This window comes from Xiphophorus maculatus, chromosome 14 (genome assembly GCF_002775205.1).
Source record: "Xiphophorus maculatus strain JP 163 A chromosome 14, X_maculatus-5.0-male, whole genome shotgun sequence".
NCBI lineage: Eukaryota > Metazoa > Chordata > Actinopteri > Cyprinodontiformes > Poeciliidae > Xiphophorus > Xiphophorus maculatus.
Window position 1 is genome coordinate 20609968 of NC_036456.1, and position 22392 is coordinate 20632359.

The following is a 22392-nucleotide window of genomic DNA, read 5'->3' on the forward strand; positions in this document are numbered from 1 at the left end:
ATTGGCTCCTGTCCGCCGTCTTCTGGCTCAGGGAGGAAGGAAGTTTGCATCTCTGCATCATCTTGAGCCGTGGGCGTCGCCGCTTCCCGCTCTGCAGGATCCCAGCGCCTGATTGGCTGCTGCTCCGCTGGGTTCAGTCAGCGATGGTTTGGAGGCATCTGCTCCTCACTTCCTGTTCGGTTGCTTCATGCAGTTCCTGCTGCAGCAACCGGGTCACAGCCAGAACCAGGCTGGCCCAACTGGTGGTTCTGAGCCTACAGAACCTCCCAGGTCCAAACAGAATCTGGGTTCTGGTTCCCGAGCAGCTCACCCAGCGTCAGGCCCGGTTCCGGCAGGTTCCGGGTTCTGCAGGGCCCAGATGCTCAGACTGGGTTCAGCTGCCTTATAAGGGCACGGCGCCGAAAAGCAGCGAATACAGGAAGCTGAGACGATCACTTCTTCTTTCTTCACACACACACGCGCGCGCACGCACACACACACACACAGACACACACACAGACCCACACACACACACACAGACACACACACAGACCCACACACCGACACACACACCCTTGTACTTCTATCCAAATTGAGGACTTCGTATTGACTTTCATTCATTATAATAACTGAATTTATGCCTAAATCAGACAATCTCCCTGACAATCACTAGTTTATTCCCAACCAGAACCAGAACCAGAACCTCATATCTAACCTGACTAGTCGAGCTGCAAAAACTTGAGAACCAGGAAAATGTCCTCAGTTTGTTGGTAAAAGTAGTTACCTGTGTCCCCTCTATGCACCAACAACAAGCACGCACACACACACACACACACACACGGAGCTCCAAGATGAGGCTTCCTGTCATTTTCAATCTGTTTAAGATGAAGAAAAATGAACCAGAAGATTAAAGTTTGACAGTAAAACATGTTGAAGCAGCTCAGTGTGGAATCAGATCCCTGCAGGCCTGTTTTCTGTCTGTGTGTGTTGGGTGTGTTTGTGAGTGACTGTGAGTGGAATCAGCTCCCTGCAGGCCTGTTTTCTGATTGGCTGCTGCTCCAGGAAGCGGTCGCTGCGCCGTGTCCCGACTCGTCTTCACATTCTTTCGTCTTGCAGCTCTGCTTCCCCTCAGCGCTTTTTCTCTGGTTCTGCTGCAAAGCTTTGTCTCTGATTAATCTGGTTCTGCTCACCTGTCCTCTGTTTCCTCACCTGCTGACCTGACCCAGTCCGCCCCCTGCGTGTCCTCAGCCCAGTCCTGGGTGACGCTGTGCAGTTCGAGGAAGCTGGGAATCCGGAGCTCTGACTGTTTGTCTCCTTTCAGGTCGATGAGATCAAGAAGCTGGGCAGCAAGGACCGGTCCAGCTTCGCTCAGAACGGCGTCTACATCGGCGGGACGCGGTGCCGCCTGATCCGGGACCAGATGGACATGGACCCAGTCTTCGCTCTGGACCTGAAGACCGCGGCCGACGCTGACGGCAACGCGTTTGGAGTCTGTGTGGGCAAAACCAAGACAGGTGAGCTTTCACCTTTTAGACGTCACTTTCAGGTTCCTGAGTTGAGTCAAAATGTCTCACACCGCCTGTCCTCCGTGTCCTCTCTGTCCTCCGTGTCCCTCTCTGTCCTCCGTGTCCACCTGTCCTCCGTGTCCTCCTCTGTCCCCTCTGTCCTCTGTCTCCAGCTGTAGTCATAGCAAAGGGCACTAAAGACGCCAGCGGCGGCCAGATCTCCAACAAGGTATTCAGCGTCGTCGAACACCTCAGGAAAGCCGGCATGTAAACCCAACATGGCTGCCACCTTCCCTCCTCCCTCCCTGACCTCTGACCCCTCCCAGCTCCTCCTCTTTGATCTTCAGTCATCTCCGTCTCACGGCTTCGTCGTCGGGGATCGAAGTGTCTCCTCCATGCAACGACCAATCAGTGACTGTGTGTGTGAGGCGGCGGGTCACATGACCCGGCGGGTCACGCCTGTTCTTCAGCAGGGAGCCAGTGTTACATGTTTCACCTGAACCCAATAAAGAGTCCTGTTTATTTTACCTGGTCTGCTTCTTTCACACACACACACACACACACACACACACACACGCGCATTAACATGCATCGATGGGGACCAGGTTCTCCTGGGTCTCCAGACGGGTCCAGAGTCCCTTATAGACCGGCCGTGTTGTGATGAGTCCAGAACAGTCCAATAGAACCTCTAGAACCTCTGGTATCCTAAACCATACAGTCCTGCAGCAGAACTACATAAAGTACTTTAGTACATAAAATTCATAGAAATCTAAAAAACAAACTTACAATGTAACTTCAAACAGCAAAAGCATCTTTTTTTTCCCTTGACGCAATGAAAGAAACAAAAGGGAAAAGTAAAATGTTATGGAGAAATATTTAACTACTTGGAAAAGAAAATATATATCTGCTATGATATAAAACTTAAGTTAGATGGATTATTTAAAATGATTGCAGTACTTGCTAAGAATATCAATAGGTTGGGCCTGTTGTTGTAAACATCTTACTTTTCCTGTTCCAGCCTCTAATTTTACTCTTATTAATGAAGTTATAAAAACCATTATTGGGAAACTGAATAATATAAAGCAAAAATATCTATATGGGCTACATCATGTATTTTGAAACATCCCTAGGAATCTCTAGGTGCAGCCTTAGCAAGAGGAACAAACCAATCAAAGACAATACATTTCATTTTCTGTTGTAAATTAGTGATCTGCAAACTGCCTAGTGAAACTGGATTGGTTTAAATATGTCATAAGAGTACCACATGGATCGATCTTAAGGCTTTTTACTTTGCATATCAATGATCTCCCATCTGTATTAGTGGTTATGTGCACAGATGACACTGTTCTGTCCCTCGTGGGAAAAAGCTGCAGAAACTTTTCTTGAGGTTAACAGGAACTGAAGAACTTCATGGATTGGCTGTAAAACTTCACATTAAATAAGGAAAGAGCTGCAATGTTCTTTACAAATGGAAAGAAAGTGATACATTTTCCAGATATTCATGTAATTGAGAAGAAAGTACAAATGTTGATGAATTTAACTATTTAGATGTGATTTTGAATTCAATGTTAGCCTTTAAATATCATGTCAAAAAGCTGAGAAAGTCTAAAATGTTAGGTGGATCTCTGACTGCTCAGTATATTTATTTAAATTCCTTTTTAAACATTTTTTTACATTTTGTGTAATTCTTGAATCAAAATATAAAACTTCTCTAAACTTCATGCTGTCTAGTAATATCGCTGCCATATTCCTTTTAAATGTGATTAAAAACATTAAAAATCTGATGTTTTATGTGAACTTTTCAGTTTATTCTTCAGCCTTTCAGTAAGTTTGAAATCAGAGAGCAGCTCTGTGGCGCCCTCTACAGGCGGGTGCAGCTTCCCTAAACCTGTTGTGAAAAGTTATAGGAATAGTTTGTGAAATGAGATTCTAACACCTGCTGGTTATGAAATGTTTGCATATTTGGTAAAAATCTGTCTGTTCATCAGATTTACTTCATTACTGATGAAAAGTTTTATAAATTTGTTGGTTTTAGTGAGATCTGAATGATGAATTACCAGACATACCGAATCATTTTACTGGGTTTTCACTAGTTAATAATCTTATTGATTAGATCAACCTGTGCAGGTGAAAATGCAGCAGCGTCTCTCCGACTGAAAGATTAATAAAATGAGTGAGACGTTGGTCAGCGGAGCAGCAGAGCTCCGGTCGTTTGTTTCAGGTATTTTTACGGGCAGTGAAATCGTCTGGAGGTGAAGCTAAAGGCTGAAAGGTCTCAGAGTTTCTGCCATTTGCAGTGAATCCTCAGCCAGGTTCATGTTTCTGCTGCAGGTGAACTTTGACCTTCTCTCTCATTAGGGACCGTCCTCAAAGCTCAGCTTCAGCGGGAAGCCGGGTCACTGCAGAACCTTCCAGAACCAAACCGCAGCCTGCTGGGATCTTCTGATCTTTCTTCCTTCCACTAACTGATCCAGGAACCAGGAGGATTTCATCCTGCAGTCGGTGGTTGCTGGTTCAACCCTCTGCCGTTGTGTCCTTGAGCAAAAGGCTGCAGTCCGGAATCACCAACGACCGGCTGATTCTGGTTTCAGTTCGTATCAGTTTTTATTATGAACCTAAAGTTCAGCTCAGCTTTTAAAAAGTTTATTTTAGGAAATTAACCGTAAACCTGAAGACGTTCAGAGTTTAACTGGAAAACTGAGGAAATAAACAGACAGTTTTGGACCGGTTCTGTTCAGGTTCTGGTGCTGCGGTCACATCCAGACGGTCCCTGCTGCTCTTCCTCCTCCTCTTCCTCCCTCCGCCTATAAAGCCTCTGACGGACAGAGACAGACACTTTCTACGTCAGTCAGTCAGACGGAACCGGACCGGACCCGCACTCCTCTCTTCTCAGAAGTTCAGCTGTCAGGTGAGTCCAACCAGAACCCGGTTCCGGTCCCGGTCCACCGGTCCCGTTGCAGCCCGGCCCGGCCGCCGCTTCCTAGTTCTGCCTTAGATCGACCGCCTCCTGCAGGCTTTTATTTTGAAGGGCGTGAACCTGCAGTTTGGAGACGTGTGGTGTCGGTGGGTTCTGGTTCTGGTTCATTTGGACCCGGTACCGAGCGGATTGTGACTCTGAACGGGCTGAAGGTCACAGAGCTGCAGAGACAAACAGCAGGGGGCGCAACGTCCGGACCCTCCCACCGAGCCACGCCGAACCGGTCCGAACCGATCCAAACACACTGAACACACAGCGACCGATCCGAACCGCTCAGGACGGGCCTGGAGCAAACAGAACCGGCTCCCTGACGGGTCAGAAAGCTTGTTCTGGGTCAGGTCCAACAAAAGTTCACAGGTCCATTTATCCCGGTTCGTTCTGAGTGAACTTTAAACTCCTCTGCAAGATGGAGTGTCTGTTTCCGGTTCCGGTCCATTCAGACCGATCAGACAGCAGTGATGCTCAGGTTTCTGATTGGACAAAGGAGATCAGAACTCTGGAGGTGAGAGTTCAAAGGTCAGCTGCTGCAGATGCTGGGTCAGAAAGTTAGTTGGTAGGAAAAACTGCAGCTCACTAACAAGGAGTAGCTCTGAAAGAGCAGGGAGAGAGTGTGTGTGAGGATGAGAGTGTGTGTGAGGATGAGAGTGTGTGTGAGGATGAGAGTGTGTGTGAGGATGAGAGTGTGTGTGTGGATGAGAGTGTGTGTGAGGATGAGAGTGTGTGTGAGGATGAGAGTGTGTGTGAGGATGAGAGTGTGTGTGTGGATGAGAGTGTGTGTGTGTGGTATTTCTGTCACACTGCTGCAGAACAACAGCTGAGCTCCTGAAGAGCACTTGAAACCACTGATGGCCTTTACAAAGTACACACACACACACATAGGTTCATTCAGTCAGCTGTGTGGGTGTGTGTGTGTGTGTGTGTGTGTGTGTGTCCTCTCAGATGCCTTCAAATGTCAGAAGTTACAGCCTGGTTCTGGTTCTGTTGGGCTTCTCACCTCGAGAATGGTCTAGTTAAAGGTCAGCAGCTCCTCCTGCTGCAGATTAAAAATATCTAAACACTCCCTGCTCATCCTATAAACACACACACACACACACACACACCGCCCCTCCTCTGTCTCAATGGTTCCTCCCTCTCTTTGGTTCTGTCCGTAAATGTCAGCCGGGCTCTGATTGGCTGCTTAGCGGGATGGGCGGGGCTTCCGGGGCACAGAGCGGAAACATGGCGCTGAGCAGAATCCCTGCTGCAGGTCCGACACACACACACACACACACACACACACACACACACACCTAACTGTAGCGGGCGTGTCTGACAGAACCAGTCAGTAACTGACCCGGTCCAGCTGAGTTCAGGTCAAAACGAGGTTCAAGTCTGTGTAGATTGTCTGGGATGGATGTGACCCACAGCTGGTTCTTCCATCTGGGCCCCATGGCCCGGTACTGGTTTGCCAGATGTGGCCCATAATGTGCGGCCAGAACCAGGCCAGATGTGGCCCAGTTGAGGACACACCAACTGGCCCACAGCTGGCCCGGTACTGGTTTGCCAGATGTGGTCCATAAACCGTTTCACCTCTGGCAAATCAGAACCGGGCCTCTGCTGGCCCATCATTCATTGAGGCATCTTAACCAGATGGTTATGATGTCATTTCTGTCCCAGACAACTTAATGTTTGTAATATCAATAAAAACACAATTTATATCAACACAATTATTTTATTACAACATTTTAATTTCAAATACAACATTTATATTGATGAATCTGTTTCCATCTCTGATGCAGGGGCATTAGGGGCATTAGGGGGCATTGCCCCCCACAGAGTCCCCCTCCCTCCCTCAGACCTTATTTGGAAATGGGACCATTGCACTCCGGAAGTGAAGGGGGCGCTATTTTCTATATTATCCGCAGCCTCCCGTTTTTATTTTCTTTTGAAATCTGTGCTATATTTTCACCTTTATAGCACAAAGGTGAAAATATAGCACAGATTTGTGCTATATTATATAAGACAACTTTTATTTACTTCAGTTCAGCTCACAGTTTTTAACAGATTCTTCTAAATCTGCTCCTTAGTCGCATCATTTCAGTCCTGCTACTGTCTCTAGTGGCGTGGGGTGGTAACACAACTAATATAATTACGTTACTATATCAGAATACCACAAAAGCAGTATTATTAGAATTAATAAAAACTAAAACAACAAAAAACATTTTTACATTCAATAAATATATATAAAATTTAGATACACAAAAAACAACGACTAGAGTAACAAGTCAAAAATATTATATTGATTATAATTTCTTTTGTTAATAGAACTTCATTTCAGAACTGATTTCCTAAAATGATTTTTAATCTCTGATGGAAGGAAGCTGCCAATATTATATCATTTAAACTTAAACTGCAAATGTTAAAGTGATATTTATTATATTGCTAAACCTGCCATGTTATTCTTTTGGTTAAAAGTCCTTCACCTGGTGATCATAATAATGTTTCTAAATATTTTCACCACTGTTAGACTTATGAGAAAATGAATTGTCACATGGTGACATGACTACTTCTGTAACTGGTCAGTATTTGGCCTGGACAGAACCGGTCCAGGTCTGTCCTGCTTCAGGTGAACCGTCCCATCATCCCTGACTGCAGTAAACTATTTATTATCAGTATAATTTCCCAACCTGCGACAGACTGGGGACCTGTCCAGGTGACCCCGCCTCCAGGTGACCCCGCCTCCAGGTGACCCCGCCTCCAGGTGACCCCGCCTCCAGGTGACCCCGCCTCTTGCTGGAGAGGCAGCAGCACCTCCCGACTCCACCAGGGACAAGGTGTACAGGAAATGGATGGATGGATAATTTCCTGACATAAATGGCCTCCATCCTCTGATGGACCCGGTTCAGCTTTATGATGGTTCAGGAACAGAACCAGCGTTCTGATCCGGACCCCCGGCTCCAGTAGCAGGGAGGGCAGACGAAATGAGATTTTACTTTAATATAGATACATAAACAAATCCTTATGTGACATTTCAAGTTGGATAACCATGTTTAGTAATACAATATAAACAAGGATATAATCAGTGACATGTATAAATGTTGAGTAATTAATTCACAGTTGCATGAACATTAGCTCACGTTACAGAAATCTAGGGTTCCCATCACTGAGGTCAATTTCTTTAAATGCAAAATCAATCTACTCAAGAAGAGAAATAATAATATTACTCAAGTAAAAGAAAAACAGTGCAGTGCAGCAAATCTACTGTTAAATGTACGTTTTCCCAAAAAGTTACTCAAGTAAATATAACCAACACTGTCCACTTTTGAACATAGATAAAAAATACTAGAAGCTTATTTGTGTCAACAAGCTTAACGTGATATATTAGCACCAGCTAGTCATCATGTAGCTAACATTAGCTAGTCATCATGTAGCCGACATCAGCTAGTCATCATGTAGCCGACATCAGCCAGTCATCATGTAGCTAACATTAGCTAGTAATCTTGTAGCTAACGTCAGTTGGTCACTATGTAGCTAATGTCACCTAGTCATCATGTAGCTAACGTCAGTTAGTCACTATGTAGCTAACGTCAGCTAGTCATCATGTAGCTAACGTCAGCTAGTCATCATGTAGCTAACGTCAGCTAGTCATCTTGTAGCTAACATCAGCTAGTCATCATGTAGCTAACATTAGCTAGTCATCATGTAGCTAACATTAGCTAGTCATCATGTAGCCGACATCAGCTAGTCATCATGTAGCCGACATCAGCTAGTCATCATGTAGCTAACATCAGCTAGTCATCATGTAGCTAACATCAGCTAGTCATCATGTAGCTAACGTCAGCTAGTCATCATGTAGCTAACGTCAGCTAGTCATCACGTAGCCGACATCAACTAGTCATCACGTAGCCGACATCAACTAGTCATCACGTAGCCGACATCAGCTAGTCATCATGTAGCCGACATCAGCTAGTCATCATGTAGCTAACATTAGCTAGTCATCATGTAGCTAACATTAGCTGTATCCAGCAGCATTAATCATCTCAATCTGCAAGTCTGGGGGAAAAACTGTTCCCAGTTGTTTTCCTTTTCTTGGTTTGATCCCATGACTGTAACACATGCGCAGCAGCCGCCGCAGCAGCAGCAGCGAGTCTCTGTCGACGTAACACCGGCGCAGCACCTTAGAGCTCATGTTGCGTTTAAAGGCGGCTCAGAAAAGCACAATACAGTGGAGTGTAATAAATTAATGGGGCAAACTTTATAAATATGTTTTTTAAACTTTAGATTTGGGGTAAAATATCGAGTCTTTTCAAGTAAACAGGTTCAAGTCCCAAGTTATTGGTGTAAAAGTCCAAGTCAAGTCCGACTCTTTGAACATTTTTCCAAGTCAAGTTTAAAGTCTTATTAGTAACGACTCGAGTCCGAGTCATGTGGCTCAAGTCTCCACCTCTGCCAGGTAGGTTTAGTTAGGTCCAGAACCGGGTCCAATGTAATTCTGATGTGTGCTGATGCTCCAGAACCAGGTCCAGTTAGATCCAAATGGTCCAGAACCAGGTCCACTGTGTTCTGGTAGTCCAGAACTGGATCCAGAGAGTCCAGAACCAGTGCGTTGTCTTTGTTTGATGTGAACAGACGTGTCCCCTCAGTGGACGGACAGAGGACAGGCTCTCAGGAGAGGACAGGCTCCCCACTATGGTTCTGGTTCTGATCTGCCTGGTTCTGACCCGGTTAACCTCTCCTCAGGGACCAGCTGACTGAGCTTCTGCTGGATTAAACCGCATCAGGGTGTGAACACCTCAGTCAGCTGATCTGGATTTACAGTTCTGATCAGCGTCCCCTTGTCTCCTTTGTCCCTCAGTCAGGATGTCCATCACCAAGATCCACGCCCGTGAAATTCTGGACTCCAGAGGGAACCCGACCGTGGAGGTGGACCTGTGGACGGCTAAAGGTGAGCAGCAGCTCTGAGGCACCTCAGGTGTCCCTCAGGGTCACTAATGTCCAACCGTATCCAGGTCTCTTCAGGGCCGCCGTCCCCAGCGGTGCGTCCACCGGAGTCCACGAGGCCCTGGAGCTCCGCGATGGAGACAAGAGCCGCTACCTGGGCAAAGGTAGGAGGAGACCTGTGAGGACAGGTGAGGACATCCCAGCATCCTGCTAACACCTGGGTTTGTCCACAGGGACACAGAAGGCTGTGGACCACGTCAACAAAGAGATCGCCCCCCAGCTGATTGAGAAGGTATCTGCCAGGGGTCAGGGGTCATCTGCTTTGGACTCTGTAGAGTCCAATAGTCTGTCCTCATGTCCATCTACCTGTCTGTCCTCATGTCCATCTGTTTTCCAGAAGTTCAGCGTTGTCGAGCAGGAGAAGATCGACAAGTTCATGCTGGAGTTGGACGGCACAGAGAACAAATGTAAGAATCCGTCCACTTGTCCATCTTGCCTGTCTCTGTCCTCATCTGTCTGTCCTGAGTGTCCATGTCTCTGTCTGCAGCTAAGTTTGGAGCTAACGCCATCCTGGGCGTGTCGCTGGCCGTCTGTAAGGCCGGAGCGGCGGAGAAAGGAGTCCCCCTCTACCGCCACATCGCTGACCTCGCCGGACACAAGGACGTCATCCTTCCTGTTCCTGTGAGTGGGAGGGGCTTACCGAGAGAGGGCGGGGTTTGATGGAGGGAGGCGTTTAACATGAGTGGGAGGGGCTTTGACTTCATTTAGGATATTGAGCTAGGAAGCTCTTGTCCAATAAAGGTAGACTTCACCCAGACTGGACCAGTCTTGCTCGGACAGTAGGAACCGTCTGTCCAGCTGCTGGTTGTCTCATCTGGTTCTCATGTTCTCCTCAGGCCTTTAACGTGATCAACGGTGGAAGTCATGCTGGGAACAAACTGGCCATGCAGGAGTTTATGATTCTACCTGTAGGAGCTTCAAACTTCCATGAGGCCATGAGGATTGGAGCTGAGGTACTGTGACCTTTGGCCTGCGGCGCTGCTTCCTGGGCTTCACCGCATTCAGCAGTCATGTCTGTCTCTCTGCGAGTTCAGGTCTACCACAACCTGAAGAATGTCATCAAAGCCAAATACGGCAAAGATGCCACCAACGTAGGAGATGAGGGAGGCTTCGCCCCCAACATCTTGGAGAACAACGAGGGTGAGCTCCAGCTGTCCGGTTCTGAAGGTACTTTGTGCTGACGGTGGTTCTAGCAGAGCTCTGATTGGCTGTGTCTCTGCAGCCCTGGAGCTGCTGAAGACGGCCATCGAAAAGGCCGGCTATCCCGATAAGATCATTATCGGCATGGATGTGGCCGCCTCCGAGTTCTTCCGCAGCGGAAAGTACGACCTGGACTTCAAGTCCCCCGACGACCCGTCCAGACACATCAGTGGAGAGCAGCTGGGAGACCTGTACCGCAGCTTCATCAAGGGCTACCCAGGTAAGGACAGTCAGAACACCTGGAGCCGCCTGGAGGCAGCGACCGCAGGAAACAAATCCTGAACCGGAGTCACAACGAGCCGGATCAACCTGAGGAGTTGATCATTTACAAGTCTGAAGGAGATTCAGTTTGTTAGAAACACAGTTGGACTCAACTGTTCAAAGTCTCTGCTAGAACCCGACCGGGTCTTTGGACCTCAATTAGAACCTGACCGGGTCTTTGGACTTCAGTCAGAACGAGTACACCTATTACTGAATGTGTCCCTTAAAGAGGTTCTCTCTAAACCAGGGGGTCCAAAGTGGGTTCTGGAGGTCCGGCATCCTGCATGTTTTAGTCTCTCCCTGGTTTAACTCACCTGGATCCAATGATGATCATTAGAGGCCTAAGAAGAACTTTGACCTGCTGAAAGGTTGTTGGTACCAGCAGGGAGGGAACCAGAACATGCAGGATGCCGGGCCTCCAGGACCCACTTTGGGCCCCCTGCTCTAAATGAACCAACCTTGGTGTGTATGTAGAAACCAGCATGGTGCAGTAGCGTCAGTCTACCAGGAGGGGGCAGCAGAACCTTCCTTGCACTAAAGTTCTCTGTTGGTTTCCAGTTCAGTCCATTGAGGATCCATTTGACCAGGATGACTGGGAACAATGGGCTAAGTTCACTGCCTCTGTGGACATCCAGGTGAGATGGAGGTGGACAGGTGTTTCTGATGAACAACATGGCTGCCCTGACTCACCTGTTGGTCTGTCTCCACCAATCAGATTGTAGGAGATGATCTGACGGTGACCAATCCAAAGAGGATCCAGCAGGCGGTGGAGAAGAAGGCCTGCAACTGTCTTCTGCTCAAAGTCAACCAGATCGGCTCCGTCACCGAGTCCATCCAGGCGTAAGACACCTGGACACCTGTCCCTCTGGACACCAGTCTGTCTCTTTATCCACTTGTGCCTTTCTGACATTATATCTGTATCCCCGTCGCCCCTATCTCCTCCTATACCTCCCTGTCCTCCTGTCTCTCTGTCCTCCTGTCCCTCCCTGTCCTCCTGTCTCTCTGTCCTCCAGGTGTAAGCTGGCTCAGAGCAGTGGCTGGGGTGTGATGGTCAGCCATCGTTCTGGAGAGACGGAGGACACCTTCATCTCTGACTTGGTGGTTGGACTCTGCACTGGACAGGTTGGTTGGGTGTTGGGCCGCCGACCGGGCCGGGTCAGAACCAACAGAACTGCGTCCTCTCTTGCCTCCTGCTGGTTGTTTCACTAATGATGCTCCCTCTGTTTCTCAGATTAAGACTGGCGCCCCCTGCAGGTCAGAGCGTCTGGCCAAGTACAATCAGCTGATGAGGTGAGCACTTCCTGATTCCTCCAAAATAAAAGCCTTTGTTCCAGAGTGACCAACCGTCTGCTTCCTGCAGGATCGAGGAGGAACTGGGAGACAAAGCCAAGTTCGCTGGGAAGGACTTCCGCCACCCAAAGATCAACTGAGCCTCCGCCTTACCACCTAGCCGTCGCCGTGCCAACGGACTGACACCTGGGGATCCCTGAAGCCCCACCCCCTCACAGTGGGGGGCCTTTAGTCCCGCCCTCACAGTGGTTATTCCATAAAGAGTGTTTTCTATCAAAACTCAGAGTAAACAAATAAAATCAGTCTTTCTGAGTCTGGCTCATTGCTGATGGTGACCCAGCCTGCCCCCTGCTGGGCAGTTCAGGGACAACGCAAAGTTTAATACTAACGACTCGGTAAACGGAAGCAAATTAAATAATAATAATATGTATTATTAAACAGTATGAAAACAATAGGCCTTCGCAGTGCTGTCGCTGTGAAGGCCTAATCAATTGTCTGACTCAGCCTGCCCCCTGCTGGGCGCTACAGGAACGTCACAAAGTTCAGATCAGCTTCTGATTTCAGCCTGATGGGAATCTCAAACTCAGCAGGAGTCTGCTGTTCATGTCACACACACACACACACACACACACACACACTGCTGTGTGACGTCAATGCTGATTGGCTGAGGAGTTTGTGCTGCAGGCAGCTTGTTGCCTGGCGATGACCAGCAGCTGAATCGAGTCCCAGGAGCGACGGACCCACAGGGCGATGAAGAAGAGGAGGAGGAGGAAGAGTTTGATCTGCTCCAGAACCATTACTGGACCCTGGACCTGCTCCAGGCCCGACCCAGACCCTCAGGACGGTTCATGCTAACACATGCTAACCCTGTGTGCTGGTCAGGTTTATCTGGGCCTCTGAGGTTCTGATCCGGTTCTTCTCCAGGAACCATCAGAACCAGCAAAAGGTTCTGGCCTGGTTCTGATGTTGTTGTTGTGTCCTGCAGTGATGGATGACCTGCTGTCCTCTGGCAGTGTGTGTGTGTGTGTGTGTGTTTTATGTGGACCTGATGACGTCAGAGGCTGAATGGGGGGCGGGGCTTCGTCTGACGGGACAAAGACGATGGGGGGTCATTAAACACAGACGGCTGAGACTCCGCCCCCTTCCACACAAAACACTTCCTGACAACAATATGGTCTCCATGGCAACAGTTTAAGGAAAGGTCAGGGGTCACGGAGCGGTAGAGAGGATCAGTGTCATGGAGAGATCGGCGATCTGATTGGCTGAGAAGACGAGGAAGATGATGATTCTTCATCATGGACGCCTGAGAGGAGAGGTCAGAGGTCAGGTTGGTTCCTCAGAGCAGAGACATCCTGGTCTCATTACCTCCAGCCTTGAGCTCCGTCCCACAGCACCATGCTGCCGCCACCTGAAGTCGTCCCTCCCCAGGAGGAACAGAGTCAGTCCAGCATGGTTCTGGTTCTGGTTCTGACCCGGCCCAGATGGTTCTGGACCTTCATGAACCTCTGGACATCGTTTCCTCTCCATGTCTCTGACTGGACGCCCATCACTGACCCGGCGTGTGTGTGTGTGTGTGTGTGTGTGTGTGTGTGTGTGTGTGTGTGTGTGTGTGTGTGTGTGTGTGTGTGAGAGACTGTGTTGCCGGGGCGACGCCATGAAGACCTGGGCGACCCAAAGAATGTGTGACATCACGGCGCCGAGTCTTATAAAAACAGAACTCTGAGGTTGTTCTGCAGACCCGGCCGGGCTCGTCTCAGGACCGACCAGAACCAGGACCAGGACCAGAACCAGAACCAGAACCAGGACCAGAACCGGGACCAGAACCAGGACCAGGACCAGAACCAGAACCAGGACCAGGATCTGCTTCGTTTGGACCCGACCTCCAGCAGAACCTTCTGGACCGCTGCTGGAGTAAGTTCTGCAGCTTTCAGGTTCAAAGTTCTGAAATTAAAAATGAAAATCGTAACAATAATAAAATCTGATCCAGTTTTGTGATTTAATGATAAAAATAGAGAAAAAATGAATAAATAATTGAATTATAATAAATAATTTTACTTTCTAATAAACAATAACTGATATAATTGGGTTTATTATGTAATAATAGTTATTACTACTAATAAATAAATTATAATAATTTAACTGTTGATCCTGTAATAATGTGGATGAAAACTGATTTACTTCAATAGTTTAGTAATTTCTAAATAATAGTCATTACTACAAATGAACAAATAATTATTGATAATACATAATTAGTTTAATAATAAATAATTTTACCTGTTAAATCTTTGTTAATGAGGATGGACTATTGCACTAAACCTTTAATATTTTTCATCAGTAAAACTAAATATTTTGTGGCTCGTCTATTAAAATATGAATTCAGGATCATTTTGGATCATTAAAGATTCTCATCCTCTTCCAGGAAATAATTAGTTTCAAACTGATTCTGAAAATATAATTTAATCTGAAGCGTTTTCCTGAGCGGGACAGGTGGGGGGCTGACAGGAAGTAGACGAGCATCACTTCCTGTTGAAGCTCTCAGTGAAACTGGAGCCATGTTTAAACACTGATGAAGTTTTTCTTAATATTAATGTTAAACTCCAGAACACCAGTTCTGTTTTACATCTTTGATTCTGAATATTTGTGACATATTTAAAAACCCATTTTTACATTTATTATGAATTTAAAAATGTTTATTTTAAATTCATAATAAAAACTCATCTAGTTTGTATTTTTGATAACAAACATTGAAAAATATTTCTGATGATTTTATTTTTCAGGTTGTAATTTATTTTTGTCTGCAAATAAAGATGGCCGCCGCCTCCTCCGCTCCGGTGGGCCTCCTGCTCCTGCTCCTGGTTTCCGTGGAAACGAGGCCTTCACCTCAGAACAACGAGCAGCAGGTGTGTCCTTCATACTGTGGCTCTGCCAGCTGATTGGTCGGTCAGGTCATGTGACTGATGTTACCTGCATGTTTGTCCAGGTGTTTCTCTCTCTGTTCGGCTCTCGCCTCGCCTCCCTCATCGAGGCCACGCCCCCGCCTGATGACATCACAGAGGGCTCCGCCTCCTCACCAACCTCCCCGCCTCTGCTGCTGGCCCTGAGTCGCCACGGTAACGTGAGCGGATTGGCTGGCAGACAGGAAGTGGTGCCCCGGCTCTTCCTGGACTTCCTGCGGCGGCGGGCGAAGACGAGGAGGCGGAGCCACAAGGCCACGGCGGGAGGAAGAGGATGCTTCGGGATGAAGCTGGACCGCATCGGCTCCATCAGCGGCCTGGGCTGCTAGGGACGGTTACCATGGAAACACCGCTGCTTCTCGCAACTGAAGATGACCCTGCATGACCTCTGACCTCCAGGCGGAGATTTCATGCTGGACGATACTAACCAGAGCCGGCTGAGCTCAGGATGATGCTAATGCTAGTGACCTTTGACCTGCCGGCTGCCTGCAGCCAGCAGAGATGTGTGTGACCTGTAGGTGTGTGTGTAGGTGTGAGTGTGTGACCTGTAGGTGTGTGTAGGTGTGAGTGTGTGACCTGTAGGTGTGTGTGTAGGTGTGTGTGACCTGTAGGTGCGTGTAGGTGTGTGTTAGCGCTGACGAAGAATTAAACTGAACCTGATTTCCACTTTCTGCCTCTTTCCTCGTGATACCATCAGTTCTGTTCGGTTCTGTTCGGTTCTGTGACATCAATCCCTCCTGCACTAAATCAGCCCCACAGCATCATGCTGCCACCACCATACCTCACAGCTAGGATGTTCAAGCTTCCCCTCTGCTCATTATGTCCCAGTCTGTGGTCTCATCAGAGAACAGGAAGGTTTGGTTTCTTCCTTCCAGCCTGAGGAAATCAGATGAACTGAAGTTAATCCAGACTGATTGGTTTAGTTTGGTTTAATCTCACAGTAAACATCTAACATGCATTTAAAATCAAACTGATCTGATTAATAAAATAGTTTTTTATCATCAGTCTGACATAAATGTGAATAATTGTAATTATAATCAGAAAAGCTGGAAAACAGAAAGAGAGAAATTATCTAGTTTTACTCCCATAATCACAACATTCATACTTTCAGTTAGTACCATATTATATCAATCTAATTATCGGAAAATTCACTAAATAACTAGTTATTAATCACACTGATTTAATTTCATGATGCATTCAGTCCAAAACCAGAACCAGTTTCTGGGTCAGCTGCTGAAAAAACGATTCTAACCCAGACCTGTGGAAAGGTTCTGATCCAGCTGTAGTATCAGAACCATGATGCCTTCCTGGTTCTGGATGGCTCATCCGGTCCTGGTTTGTCCTCCATCTGAAGGGTCCAAGATGATTTCAGCTCAGTTTAGACTCTTTCTGTTGACTAAATTAGGTCCAAATCGGTTGATAATAGATATTTAAATTAAGGTCTAAGTTTGAAAGGAATTCTTCCAACATGACTGAATGTTCGTGTCTTAGTTTGTGTATAAAGTTTATTTCATTCCGGTGAAATGAAATGAACGCAGTTCCTCTCCTGCCACCAGGGGGCAGCAGAGACCCTGCGGCGCTCCGACCAGTGTCACGTGACCGGGTCAGTTCCTCGGAGTTCAGTTAGCACCAGCTAACAGCTAGCGCCGATTCCTCGGAGGTTACTTACGGAGGGGAACCAGACCCGAGCCGAGCCGTTCACCACTCCCGCCCCACAGCCTCCAGCCTGCGCTGCTGCTCTCTCTGACCAGGTTCTGACCCGGTTCCGACCCGCTCCTGTCCGGCTCCGGTAGTTACGGTGGGAACATGTCTGCAGTTCAGCGGATGAAGGTGGCCAACGAGCGGCACAGCAAGACGATCACACAGCGGGGACACGTCCAGAAAACCTCGGTGGGTTCCGACATGGAGTAATTACTGATATTATACTGGACCTGGCTGGACATGGAGCGGAAACACGTCCGTATCTGGTGCGTGGCTCCGCTCTGCCAATCAGCGGGGTTACAGCAGGAAGTGACCAGACTCCTCTCACAACCTTTAGGATTTTAGATGCTTTACCTCTTTAATCAGAATCATAAACTGTAAAAAACGGATTTAAACTGATAATCTTAGTGGGACGGGTCCTAGGTTCGGTTCGGCTTACAGTTCGGGGTTCGGATCTTTGTCTGTCGGAGCTAATTTAAATGTTACATAACTGCAGCAGGTTGCTGGGAGCCACCGCCCCCCTGCATGGTTTATTTCTAGGAAGTTTGTTGATGTTCAGATGTTCTGGGTCCAGTGACCCGGTCAGGAGGAAAGCTCCTCAGTGAGCCCACAGCACCACTCCACCACCTCCATGTTCCTCCTGCAGCTGTCTGAGCTGATGGTGGTCGGGTCATGGTCCAGTTTGAAGCTCTGGTCCCGGTAACATGAATAAACTCCATCTGATTAGTTCGGATTAGCATATGAATATTAATAAGAGTAATTTTCCTCTGGGCTGTGGGAAGGATGCTAGCTTAGCTCGAGGCGTTTGATTCCATCAGCTGGTTTGTGGCTGACAGGAAGTGAAGCTGCTGAGTTTTATGGCAGCATCAGAGCTGCAGGAGAACCTGATGATATTCAGATTATTGTTACCAATAATCATTGGTAACAATGATGAACCCAACCCGGGCCCCGGGGCCCGCCCGGTTCCTCATCATCTGGAAGCAAGTTGGCAACTGCCTGGATGTACCGTCTGTAGATGGTTCTCCTCTGGAAATGGTTCAGGTCAGGTTCTGGAGCCAGGTGGAACCGGGTGGAACCAGGTGGTACTTGTGGTACCGGGCCTCAGCAGGAAGTGGAGCGTTGCGTCTCTGCGGTTCTCATGCTGCCTGCTTTGCGTTGCAGAGGCCGGTGAACGAGGACAAGTCTCCGGTGGGTCCCTGGCTGCTGGCGCTCTTCGTCTTCGTGGTTTGTGGATCAGGTGAGTTTCCTCTGCAGAACCGTGACCTTTGGTGACCTGGTGAGGCGGGTCAGCATGATAGCATGGCTTATCAAGAAGCTCCACCTGACCTGATTGGGCCGTTTGTGGATACTGGCTGGTTCTGGTTCTGGTTCTGTTTAATCTGAGCTTGGACCAGGGTGGGACGGACCTGTTCTGGTGTTTCTCCTCTGGTGGTCGGTCCAAACCCAACTGCACCCTGAGGAATCGTGTTCTGGGGCCTCATGAATAAAGCAGCGTGTGCACAAAAAATCTGCGCCGCCATATTTTACGCACAAGTCGGCATGTATAAAATTATCAAAGTTTGTGTAAATATACAAACACTTTTTCCCCGGCGTGAAAATCTGCAGCAGCAACACAAAGTTTTTCTGTAAACAATAACAAACTACAAAACCTCAAAACTCACCAAATCCACTGAAATCTGATTCAGTTATTTAGACCAGGAAGCATCAAACCCGATGATTTTCATGATTTTAATATTTTATTGTTTAAACTAAACAATGAAACTGAACCACATTTATCCTCAGACAATAAGCTAACACACACACACACACACAAAATAAAGAAAATAAAAATAAAAGTATGTGAAAACCTCACTAGAATGTAAATAGAACTTTTCCTCAGTTTGTGTCTCATAAAGATGAAACTCATCGGTCATTCGGTGAACCGAAGCAAATGAAATGCATCTATGGGTCATTTCATTCTGACTGAAATTGGATCAGCAGATTAACTCCAACCTGCTGATTAAAAATAATCAACAGCTTTGATTATTGAAGGTGATCAGGTGTGGAGACAATCCCAGGTATATCAGTAGCTGCATCAAGGTGAGCCGCTACCTGAGGAGCTTTGGCTCTGATGGAGAACATGGAGCCATTGATCAGAGATCAGATTGATCTGCTGGTTTCTGAGCGTTTAGATTCATCCAGACTGATCATCCTGGAGCTCTGAGCAGAACTTAAAGCAGGTACCGGTACCGGTCCAGCTGCAGCCGCCCGCTTTCTGAATGCTCCTTCTGGACATAAAGCGTCTAGTATTTACAATAATCGTCCACATTCCCACTCAGAGACTCTCTGACTGTCTGTCTGTCTTTAAATCCGGCTGAACTCTCTGCTGCTCTAACAGCCTTTTACAGGATCTCTTTATTTTTAATTTTTTTAATTTGGATTTTTTTTTTCTTTAAAATCTATTTTTATTTTTGTGAGGTGACATTATTTGTCCTTTTAAATAAAATATATAACTACGCCTGTCACGATAGCAAATTTTGCTCAACGATTAATTGTCTCAAAAATTATTGCAATAAACGATAATATTGTTTGAAGACCTTTTTACACTGATTTAATGGAAATGATGTAATAATCCATGTGATTTCCTGCCAAAGATAGATACACTTTATTTTCAAAATAATATTTAACACTGGAACTGATAAACAAAACAACCAAAAACAAAAATAAAATGGATTCTCAGTCTCCATTAACAAAAAACTCACTTGGAAAAGAAAACTAAACAACATAAAGTAAAAGTGGAAATAAATACTGCATTCAACCAAAAGAGTGCAGATTATGAAGTTTGTATATTATGTTGCCCTTCAGTAATAATTAGATTTAAATAGAGAAGATGGGCACATCGACTACCTGATGCAATAATTCACACTACATGATTTTTTGCTCCTATTTTTCCCCTTATGACAATCTTAGATCGTTGGTCTTTCTAAGATTGTGTGGTGTGTTACGGTAGATCGTCGTTGCCGCTCTGATCTAAATCAGGTTTTTCCCCAACTGGGAGCTTTAACGCTTCCTGTTGAATGTGACAGGCAGCCAATCAGGAAGCTGGATTCTCCTCTGTGTTTTCTGAGGGGAAATTACGGAGGGGAATCCCAAACAGCTGACACGGCGCAACCCGAAGTCCAGCGGACATCGGAGATGATATGTGGAAACAACATTAATGTTTATTCAACATGCAAAGAATATAGAAATGACAAGAGGAGGAGTTGGAGCGAAATTGCTACTGCAGTTGATAAACCCGGTAACTTTTCAGCTGTTCTTCGTTAACGTGACGTAAATAGGTTCTAATGATTTTCATTCAGTCAGGACTTTACGCTGACACTGGCCACATGCATTGCAGGTAGATTGTAGTAAAGCATTGATTAATGCCTGGTTTTAAAATTAGTTAACTGAACTTGTAGCCATTATTTTGTGCCCATTGTTGGACACCACACGGCAGGACCGAACCCGATCGAACCGTTATACCTAGGATTTCTGTCCGCTAATGTGTGGTCTGTCAGGTTTTGAAAATGGGCCGACAATCCGACAGCTCTAAGATCGTGTAGTCTGCGCTGGGCTTTACACTAAGGAAATTAGGAAGGGAGGAGTCAGTGGAGAGCACCGGAGTTGAGCCTTTTTTCATTCAGTGTCATCAACAGAAAGAGAAAAAGACCGGAAGAGACGATAAAGCCGATAATTAAAATGACATCGATAGTTTTAATTTATCGTACGATTAATTGATTTATCATTTATCACAACAGGCCTATATATAATTATTATTATTATAATAAATGCTTATTCTGCTACAAACAAGGTCGTTGCCATGGTTACTGCTTCACCTGGGTTTGATGGGTTCGGTCCTGACAGGTTCTGGTTCTGAGCTTCCCTCATGGTCCTCCTTTGTGGTGTCACCATGGCTGATCGGCTGTAGAGATCTGGATTGGACCGGACCGGACCAAACAGAACTCTACCAGAACCTGCAGCGAGCAGAAACCATCAGAACCTCCCACTGATTCCCTCTCAGGTTCTGGATTCGGTTCTGGATGCGCTAAAGTTCTGCAGAACTCCCAGGGCGAGTTAGACCAGTAGTACCTTTGTCTACTGGGCCGCTGCCGTGGTTACAGCCCGTTGCCGTGGTTACGGCCCGTTATCGCCACTCAGGAGGCAGAAACCTCTGCAGAGAAACAGGAAGTAAAAAATCTCACAGTCACTTATCTTCACACTGAGACAGGAAGTAGAACAGGAAGCTGCTCTTCCTCTTCCTCACCGCCTCCAGTATCTGGACCAGAACCTTCATCAGGGCCGGACTCCCTGCTTCTGCTCTCCTACTCCTCCTCTTCCTCTTGTTTTTCTTCCTCCTCCTCCTGCTAACATCCATCTCTCTGTGTCTTTCAGCCATCTTCCAGATCATCCAGAGCATCCGACAGGGCATGTGATGACCTCTGACCCCAGAGCCAAGCCTGCCTTCATCACCCCGCCCTGCACACACACACACACACACACACACACGGGCGTTTCTGGCTTTGTGGGGATTGTAAATTATTGGTCTCCATGAACCTGAACTCTGAAATCTGGCCTGGACACTGGGTCACTGAAGACGTGTCCCCACCGTGAAGAAGTAATCCAGTTGTGGACACACGTCCTCAGTATAAGGACGTGTGTCCACAGCTGTCCTGCTGATGTGTCCTTGTATCTCTGATTGTCCTCATGTTGCTGAGTTAGAGCCCTGGTCCCTACAGAGGCAGAAAGACCAGAACACACACACACACGTTCCTGTGGAGTTACACTCATTTCTCTTCCTTCTGTTACTACAGAACATTGTTTTTTTATCATTATTATTATTATTTTCTGCACTGCTGCTGGTGATGAACTGATGGAGTTGCTGGTATCTGATGAAGTCTTAACTGTTTTCCTTCCAGTCGTCCAGCCGCCTGCTGCTGATTTAGAGGGAGATTCTGTTGTTTCTGAACCCGGTGAAGCTTTGATTGGTCCCTCAAAGTTCAGAGTCACCGTCGGTAATAATTATTTAAAAATATTTATGAAGAGTCTGCAGTCGGCCCGTCCCTGAAAGCCATAACGCTGATGTTTCAGCAGAGGATCAGAAAAACGGGGCCAGTTGTTTACTGCTCTCTGTTAAGCTGTGACCGTTAACTCTTCCTCTGTATTTCACAATAAAAGCGCAGCATGCTCTGTCCTCTGGTATAATGTGACATAACCATAACAGAAGCTGATTGCAGGGCGAGTTGGTTTCCGTGGGGATAAGCAGGATTTCTCTTTAATGCTCTGGAAACAGCAGCTTTAGCTCCGCCTCCATCTCTGATCTGCAGGAAGTGAATTTTACTGTAAAACTGATGACAACAAGCTCCCTGCTGCAGCTGTTTATGTCTCCCCCTGCTGGACGATTTCTCCACTTTTATACAAAATAAAACTTCTGATATTTTTCTCTATGCGCCTCTGAGTCTCGTCTTTCATTCGTTATGCTGCTTAGATCAGCAGTTGGAGTTCAGACCGGTCCGACGGCAGGTTCCGG

The 22392-nt window shown here is 46.9% G+C and overlaps 4 protein-coding genes across 5 annotated transcripts in view; all 4 read left to right on the forward strand.

The window, feature by feature from the left end:
- The window catches only part of LOC102226806 (profilin-1-like), a 2615-nt gene extending 604 nt beyond the window's left edge, over positions 1–2011 (forward strand). Inside the window, exons 3-4 of the mRNA XM_023346092.1 lie at positions 1301–1493; positions 1658–2011. Coding sequence (XP_023201860.1) covers positions 1301–1493; positions 1658–1755 — 291 coding nt within the window. The 3' untranslated portion in view covers positions 1756–2011. The remainder of the gene's footprint in view (positions 1–1300; positions 1494–1657) is intronic.
- A 2271-nt stretch (positions 2012–4282) lies between these two features.
- eno3 (enolase 3) lies at positions 4283–12497 on the forward strand. Its single transcript, XM_005816374.3, has 14 exons — positions 4283–4392; positions 9296–9385; positions 9450–9545; positions 9615–9673; positions 9779–9848; positions 9929–10062; positions 10278–10394; positions 10476–10581; positions 10664–10861; positions 11461–11537; positions 11618–11742; positions 11916–12024; positions 12134–12192; positions 12263–12497. Exons 2-14 carry the CDS (start codon positions 9301–9303, stop codon positions 12330–12332), a joined length of 1305 nt encoding a protein of 434 aa, XP_005816431.1. The 5' UTR covers positions 4283–4392; positions 9296–9300; the 3' UTR covers positions 12333–12497.
- Positions 12498–14027: 1530 nt separating this feature from the next.
- LOC102227065 (C-type natriuretic peptide 2-like) lies at positions 14028–15494 on the forward strand. 2 transcript variants are annotated; one of them, XM_023346094.1, is made up of 3 exons: positions 14028–14103; positions 14970–15092; positions 15173–15494. In XM_023346094.1, the coding sequence occupies exons 2-3, from the start codon at positions 15000–15002 to the stop codon at positions 15473–15475; spliced, it is 396 nt and encodes a 131-aa protein (XP_023201862.1). In that variant the 5' UTR covers positions 14028–14103; positions 14970–14999; the 3' UTR covers positions 15476–15494. The 2 variants fall into 2 exon arrangements, with proteins under 2 accessions (XP_023201862.1, XP_005816433.1); XM_005816376.2 differs by having other exon boundaries at positions 14034–14103; positions 15000–15092.
- A 1263-nt stretch (positions 15495–16757) lies between these two features.
- Positions 16758–22311, forward strand: LOC106700276 (stress-associated endoplasmic reticulum protein 1-like). Its single transcript, XM_023346095.1, has 3 exons — positions 16758–17036; positions 18009–18084; positions 21258–22311. The coding sequence occupies exons 1-3, from the start codon at positions 16953–16955 to the stop codon at positions 21296–21298; spliced, it is 201 nt and encodes a 66-aa protein (XP_023201863.1). The 5' UTR covers positions 16758–16952; the 3' UTR covers positions 21299–22311.
- Positions 22312–22392: the final 81 nt, after the last annotated feature.